The sequence below is a fragment of the Amblyraja radiata genome, chromosome 12 (assembly GCF_010909765.2).
Source record: "Amblyraja radiata isolate CabotCenter1 chromosome 12, sAmbRad1.1.pri, whole genome shotgun sequence".
NCBI lineage: Eukaryota > Metazoa > Chordata > Chondrichthyes > Rajiformes > Rajidae > Amblyraja > Amblyraja radiata.
In genome coordinates this window covers 21,611,404-21,619,604 of record NC_045967.1, presented here as the reverse complement: position 1 = coordinate 21,619,604, position 8,201 = coordinate 21,611,404, and the positions used below count along the sequence as shown (strand labels likewise).

The 8,201-nt window shown below is 46.3% G+C and overlaps 1 protein-coding gene across 1 annotated transcript in view; it reads left to right on the top strand.

Annotated features, from left to right (window-relative positions):
• The first annotated feature begins 2,601 nt into the window (after positions 1–2,601).
• The window catches only part of lrch2 (leucine rich repeats and calponin homology domain containing 2), a 105,847-nt gene continuing 100,247 nt past the window's right edge, over positions 2,602–8,201 (top strand). The window contains exon 1 of the mRNA XM_033030357.1: positions 2,602–2,842. Coding sequence (XP_032886248.1) covers positions 2,656–2,842 — 187 coding nt within the window. The 5' untranslated portion in view covers positions 2,602–2,655. The remainder of the gene's footprint in view (positions 2,843–8,201) is intronic.

Sequence of the window (8,201 nt, the reverse complement as noted above, 5' to 3'; positions counted from 1 at the left end):
TGTCAGCTGCTTTACATCGGTGAGACCAAGCGTAGGCTTGGCGATCGCTTCGCCGAACACCTCCGCTCGGTTCGCAATAACCAACCTGATCTCCCGGTGGCTCAGCACTTCAACTCCCCCTCCCATTCTGAATCCGACCTTTCTGTCCTGGGCCTCCTCCATGGCCAGAGTGAGGACCACCGTAAATTGGAGGAGCAGCACATCATATTTCGCTTGGGCAGTTTGCACCCCAGCGGTATGAACATTGACTTCTCAAATTTCAGGTAGTCCTTACTTTCTCCTCCCCCTTTCAGCTCTCCCTCAGCCTTCTGGCTCCATCTCTTCCTTTCTTCCTCCCCCCACATCAGTCTGAAGAAGGGTTTTGATCCAAAACATTGCCTATTTCCTTCGCTCCATAGATGCTGCCTCACCCGCTGAGTTTCTACAGCATTTTTGTCTACCTTCAATTTTCCAGCATCTGCAGTTCCTTCTTAAACATAGCCAGTGCCATCATAAATCTTTCTATTGGGCAATCAGGGAATAAAGAATCCCAACAGTAGGAACGTTATGTTGTTATTCAACAAAGCTTTGATAACATCCATAATTTTTTTTTCATTTGCCTGGTAATCGGCCACTAGGGGCGCCGCATGAAGGCTGCCTCTGCCTACAGTCTGTCCATTTTTTCCATCTTTTTTTAATTTTTAGTTTGTTTAAAAATATGTTGAGGAGGTTTCTTTAGTTTTTCTATGTGGGGAGGGGGGTAGGGTAAGGGGGAAACCGTCTCCCAGTCGCCTCCTGGCGAGGATGCAACTATTCTCCGAGTCGCTTCCTCGCCCCCCTCCTCGCGGCCTACCACCTGGATTGGCGCGGCCTTTCTGGACGGGGACCGGACCAGAGCTCCAGCAGCAGCGGTGCAGCGCTGGATACATCGCACCTGGGATCGCCGTTTGAAGCTCCGGAGTGCTGGGCCTGCTGCAACAACATTGCGGTGCTGTGGTTTGAAGAGCTTCCAGCACGGGCAGCGCTGACTTCAACAGGGCGGTGCCCTGGCACCCTTTGCCGAGGGCCGCCAGTGCGGCCTGTGGACTTCGGGAGCCGCGGACTCCGGTAGGAAGTGGCAGATTCGGATGTCCAAGCCGCTGAGGTTGTTCTCCCGTTCCGACGTCGGAGTTTCATCATCCCGGCAAGAGGGCCTGAGCATCGGGCCACCCGTAGCGGCGGCTGCGGAGGGCTCGGGAAAGCCCGACCACGGGTGTACATCAAATAACATGAAAACTTTAGGCCTTTCCTCACAGTAGGAAACTTTGATTCCGCTGTGCAGGGGATGTTTATGTTAAAATATTGTCGTGTTTTGTTCTTTTTTTATTCGTATGGCTGTATGGTGACCCCAAGTTTCACTGTACCAATTGGTGCATGTGACAATAAATGTCTCTTGAATCTTAATTTCTGGCTGTGACAGCTTGTTTGTTATTGGAGTCATGACTTGCCAAATGTTGATGACCGAGTTCAATCAGGGTCTCAGTGGTGGCGATTTTGTCTGGGAGAGGGCGTTTGTTTACTTATCCTTCCATTAGGTGTTAAGAAATTTATGGATAAACGTTGGTGTTATCTATCTAATACCTTGATATATCAGCTCTAGGTCTGAATAGTGTATAGGGTGGTCGCACGTAAGGTCATCAGGTCAAATGGTGTGACGCATAAGTTATTTGGACACTTAGGCTATTTAAAACTGTTAACCTTTTCTTAAGAAATGGATAGATGTTTAGATCTAGTAATTGAATTTTGTAATTAGCTACAATTGGGTAACTAACTAATTATATGCTTTAATTTCAGGTCATCCAAGTAAGATTGTTTCATATTTGTTTCAGAACGCTTCAATCTATAATAACTGAAAATTTCATTCAGTTCTCTTAATTTTTAAGAACGTTATGGGCTTTTGACTGTCCTCGATCACAGCTTTTGAGTTAAGTCAATGGAAAAGCAATAGGGAACAAGATGCTAATTTCCGAGTATGAAAATGGCTATAACTTTTTTAATACAGAAGATATGAAAGTGAATTAGGTGTCAAATTAAACTTATTATTATGCTTTATCTGATGGGATAAATTGCAGGTTTAATTTTTAAAATCTCAAAATTTTATAACATTGCTAACATTGTAACCTTGCGCGCACGCTGAGCAGGTGCACTGCCATGATGCCTGTTGAAGTTTGTTGTCGACCGAGCACAAAATGAAAATAGTAGTATAAATACAACAGTTAAGATTGGTTGTACACAAAATTGCTGGGGTAACTCAGCGGGTGCAGCAGCATCTATGGAGCGAAGGAAATAGGCGACGTTTCGGGCCGAAACCCTTCTTCAGACTGCAGTTCCCTTTTGAACAGTTAAGATTGGTTGATTGAATTGACTGAAAGTTACTCCTTGCTAACCTTCAGCGCCTCTGGCCTGAGCTCTGGGTCCGTCAGTCGGACCGTGACCGTGACCGTGACCGTGGCCGTGAGCGTGACCGTGGCCGTGAGCGTGAGCGTGAGCGTGAGCACGAGCTGCCGGCCGCCGTTGCGAGCGGGTCAGGTGACCAACGGCCGCCGCTCGCGCCCCTCCCCTCCCGGGCCGGCTGCGAGGGGGGTGCGTCTGCCGGCTGCGCGTGCGCGGAAGGGACCGCTCACACGATTAGGAGAAATGGCGGCGGTTTTGGGTGGGCACCAGCCTTGGTATTCGAGGACCGCCATCCCATCCTCGCAGCTCAACCGCAGCCTCGAGAGAGTCTTAGAGGAGGCCGTTCATTCTGGCATTCTCAATCTAAGCGGGCGGAAGCTGAAGGAGTTCCCTGCTGTAAACTACGACTTGACAGATACGGTGCAGGCAGGTGGGTTTGTTCGCATTACCCCGCCCTCTTCTCCCCTTCCTGGGCCGAGCCTGGCTCTTTAATAGGAAAAAATGCAGCCTTGGACATGATTTATGAAAAGTCATATATTTCTTACAAACAAAAGCACGCAGTCCAGACGGGGCGTATGATGCGCAAGCGAGCAGCGTTAGTGTCAGATGTAACTGCGCCTAACGGTGATGCCCGGGACTCGGTGCACTTCAGTGTTCAAGGAACAATAGCTGCGATCTACCGGATTTGGTGGTGAAACCGTGGAAGGATGAAATATAGATTTTTTTTTAAATGCCGGAGTTTACACCATCCGTCATCGATTTTGTCATCAAGAAATATCATTGGCATTAATTGACTCTTGCTGTTCACTCCTTCCTCTTCCCCATTCTTCCCAATTTAGATAATATCATTTTATAGATGCAAAATATTACAGTTTACAAAATTTGTTTTGATACCTCAACGTGCACGCGTTTAACTTGTATCGTGTTGCATCCTGTTGTGGAATTTGTATATTAAGCACAATCGCACATTTGTTACTTTTAATGCAACACATTGAATTGAATGAATTGATCTTTTGGGTTTTACCAATTAATCCAAAACGACTTCAAGTGTTGGAAATCAAAAAAAAAGATACAAAGTACCGTAGTCAGGCAGTGTCTCTGGATAACATAGATGGGTGACATTTTGGGTTGCTACTCTTCTGCACACTGATTGTAGGGGGGTGGTGGGGGGGGGTGGGGGGGGTGAAGAACAGCATGTCATATTTCGCTTGGGTAGCTTGCAACCCAATGAATACTGACTTCTGCAATTGAAAATGAACATTGACGTCCAATTTTAAGTAAACACCTATTCCCTTCCACCTGGGTGCATACTATTTCTCCCTATTTCACTGAGTTATTCCAGCTTTTTGTGTCCATCTTTTTAATATTTTGTTTGTTGTATGTACAAATGTTTAATTCTATCACTCTTAACTGAGACCAGTAATCCTAACATCTGTGGTAGGTAAGTTACTGCAGAGGATTCTGAAGGATAAGAGGTACTTTCATTTGGATAAACAGAAGCTGATTAGGGATAGTCAACATGGTTTTGTACGTGTCTCATGAATTTGATTACGTTTTTGAAGAGGTAACCAAGGTGGTTGACGAGGGGAAGGCTGTAGATGTTGTCTATATGGACTTCCACAAGGCCTTTGAGGTTCTGCATTGTAGGCTGCTCTGTAAGATTAGAGCACGTGGCATCCAGGGAGAGCTAGCTGCCTGGATACAGAATTAGTTTCATGGAAGGAAGCAAAGCATGGTGGTGGTAGGTTGTTTTTGTACTGAAGGTAAGTGATAAATGGTGTATCATAGGGATTGGTATTGGGCCAATGTTTTATGTGATTTATATCACTGAGTTGGTTGAGAACTTAGGTCAGGTCGCGGGAGTTCCCACCGCCACGGTACCATGTAATCCCGTGCTACCTGCTCCATGGTCGGATAGTCGGCGACTAAACCGTCTCCCCCACCTGGTTTGCCAGGTGAGGAGGGGGTTGTGGACCCCCAGCAGGACCAAAAAAAGACCTGTCAAAGAGCGGATGAGCCTCTAGTGAGCCAATGACCATCCACACTTTAGTAGAAGTTGCGATCACTGTCGTACATAGCATTGTAAGGAATGATGATAAAGCACACACACCCAAATCTTATTCCTCCAGCGGGGGACATCAGCAGGAACTGGAGGACAGAGATGTGTGGTGTGTCCGTCACCGTTCCCGTCGGAAATCAGCACCACTGTGTCGCTAATGTTTTCAATGATGATGATGTCGGTTGAGTATGTGCAAGGCATGATTAGTAAGTTTGTACTTGACATTAAAGTAGGTGGTATTGTAGACAGTGAAGGTAGTTATCAAAAAATTACAGAATAATCTTGATCAGCTTGGCAAATGGACTGAGGAATATCTAATCGAGTTTAATTGAGATAGGTGTGCCGCGTTGCATTAGGGGAAGTTGAATGAGGGTAGGACCTTCACAGTGAATAGTGTTCTGGGCAGTGTTGTAAAGCAGAGGGATCGAGGAGTACAAGTACACAGTTCCTTGAAAGTGGCTTCATGGGTAGATAGGGTGATAAAAATGCTTTTGGTACATTGGCCTTCATCGGTCAGATTATTGAGCATGTTACAGTTGTACTTGATGTTGATGAGTCTGCATTTGGAGTTTGTGTTCAATTTTAGGCATCCAGCTATAGGAAAGATGTCGTTAATCTGGAAAGAGTGCAGAGAATATTTACAATGACCTCCATAATGTTTGGGACGAAGACCCATCATTTATTTATTTGCCTCTGTACTCCACAATTTGAGATTTGTAATTTAAATGATGGTTAAAGTGCACATTGTCAGATTTTAATAAAAGCCATTGTTATACATGTTGGTTTCACCTTTGAGAAATTACAGCAGTGTTTATACACAGTTCTCTCTCTTTCACCCCACCCCCCCACCTCATCCCAGTTCAGGGCACCATAATGTTTGGGACACAGCAATGTCATGTAAATCCGGGTGGGCGGCGCGACCGATGTCGCAGCGGCCTCTGCAGTCCGTCTGTCTTTTTTTTGTTTTTTTTGTCCCGTTGAGGGTATAGTTTGTAGTGGGTTTTTAAATGTGTATGTGTGGGGGGCGAGGGGGTGGGTGGGGGAAACTTTTAAATCTCTTCCCTGTACGGGGACCCGAACTTTTCCATGTCGGATCTCCGTTGCCGTTGGGGCCTAGCGACGTGGAGCGACCTCCAACCGGAACGACAGCTCACGTCACAGAGTCGGTGGAGCTGCAGACATACCATCGTGGAGCTGGCCGGCTTCGGAGCGTGGACAGCTGTGATGGCGCGCTGTTGCGACCCGACTCCGGTGGATGGTGACACCGGGAGCTCGCGGGTCCCCGGTCTGAGACTGTTTCATGGAGCACCGGCAACGGCAACTTCTCCCGCCCGAATTGCAGGGTTGAAAGTGGCCTGGAGCGGGGCCTTACATTGCCAAGCGCGGCTTAAACAGCCGCGGGACTTGCTAGCACCCGCCGGGGGTTCCAACATCAAGACCTGGAGCAGGGCCTTACATCGCCCGGCGCAGCTTTAAATGGACGCGGACTTGCTAGCGCCCGCCGGGGGCTTTGACTTTGACCGGGAGAAGAATGGAGAGCAGGGGAGAGACAAGACTTTGCCTTCCATCACAGTGAGGAGAAGATTCACTGTGATGGATGTTTGTGTAAATTGTGTTGGTGTGTGTCTTGGTTCTTTTCTTGTATGACTGCAGAAACCAAATTTTGTTTCAACCTCATGTGAGGTTCAAATGACAAATAAATGGTATTGTATTGTATATATTGTAAATGAAACTAGTCCTGTTTAGCATTTTGTTGCATATCCTTTGCATGCAATGACTGCTTGAAGTCTGTGATTCATGGACATCACCAGTTGCTGGGTGTCTTCTCTTGTGATGCTCTGCCAGGCCGGTATTGCAGCCATTTTTAGCTTATGCTTGTTTTGGGGGCTAGTCCCCTTCAGTTTTCTCTTCAGCATATAAAAGGCATGTTTAATTGGGTTCAGATCGGGTGATTGACTTAGCCACTCAAGAATTTACCATTTTTTAAATTTGAAAAAAACTCCTTTGATGCTTTAGCAGTATGTTTGGGATCATTGTCTTGCTGTAGAATGAATGGCCGGCCAATGAGTTTTGAGGCATTTGTTTGAACTTGAGCAGATAGGATGTGTCTATACACTTCAGAATTCATTATGCTACTACCATCAGCAGTTGTATCATCAATAAAGATAAGTGAGCCAGTACCTTCAGCAGCCATACATGCCCAGGCCATAACACCCCCACCACTGTGTTTCACAGATGAGGTGGTATGCTTAGGATCTTGGGCAGTTCCTTCTCTCCTCTGATATAAATGAATCTTTGTCTCATCTGTCCACAAGACGTTTTTCCAGAACTGTGGTTGCTCTTTTAAGTACTTCTTGGCAAACTGTAACCTGGCCATCCTATTTTTGCGGCTAACCAGTGGTTTGCATCTGCAATGTAGCCTCTGTATTTCTGTTCATTAAGTCTTCTGCGGACAGTGGTCATTGACAAATTCACACCTGACCCTTGAAGAGTGTTTCTGATCTGTCGGACAGGTCTTTGGGAGTTGTTTTGGTCCTCATGTTGATAAATAGCAATAAAGGTTTCCAACGGTGATGGAAAGACTGGAGGAAAGACTAGGTCCTGAGAGCTCTCTTATACCTGCATTAAAGAGGCAATTAAACACACCTGAGCAATTACAAATGCCTGTGAAGCCATTTGTCCCAAACATTATGGTGCCCTGAAATGGGGGGACTATGTATAAACACTGCTGTAATCTCTACATGGTGAAACGAAAATGTATAAAAATGGCTTTTAATAGAATCTAACAATGTGTCCTTTAACCACATGTGATTTTATAACTACAATTCTCAAATTGTGGAGTACAGAGGCAAATAAATAAATGATGGGTCTTTGTCCCAAATATTATGGAGGGCACTGTATGAGGACGTTGCCAGGACTTGAGGGGCTGAGCTATCGGGAGAGTTTGAACAAGCGAGGACTTTATTCCTTAGAGTGCAGGAGGCTGAGTATTGAACTTGTAGTAATGTACAAAAGCATTAATAATAATAATAATAATACATTTTATTTATGGGCGCCTTTCAAGAGTCTCAAGGACACCTTACAAAAATTTAGCAGGTAGAGGAAAAACATGTAAGGGGAATGAAATAAATAGTAGAGACATGACTAGTACACAAAGTAAAGACAGAATTCAATACAAAACACAATATGAGGCAATTAATGCACAGATGAAAAGGGAGGGGGACGTGGGGCTAAGGATAGGCAGAGGTGAAGAGATGGGTCTTGAGGCAGGACTGGAAGATGGTGAGGGACACAGAATTGCGGATCCGTTGGGGGAGGGAGTTCCAGAGCCTGGGAGCTGCCCTGGAGAAGGCTCTGTCCCCAAAGCTGCGGAGGTTGGACTTGTGGATGGAAAGGAGACCGGCTGATGTGGATCTGAGGGACCGTGAGGGTTGGTAGGGGGAGAGGAGGTCAGTGAGATATGGGGGGGCCAGATGGTGGAGGGCTTTGTAGGTGAGGATCAGGATTTTGTAGTTGATCCGGTGGGAGATGGGAAGCCAGTGAGGTTGTTTGAGGACTGGAGTGATGTGATGCCAGGATTTGGTGTGGGTAATGAGTCGGGCGGCTGCGTTCTGGACCAGTTGGAGTCGGTTGATGTAGGTGGAGCTGATGCCAAGGAGAAGAGAGTTGCAGCAGTCCAGTCGGGAGGAGATGAAGGCATGGATGAGTCTTTCAGCAGCGGGAGGTGTGA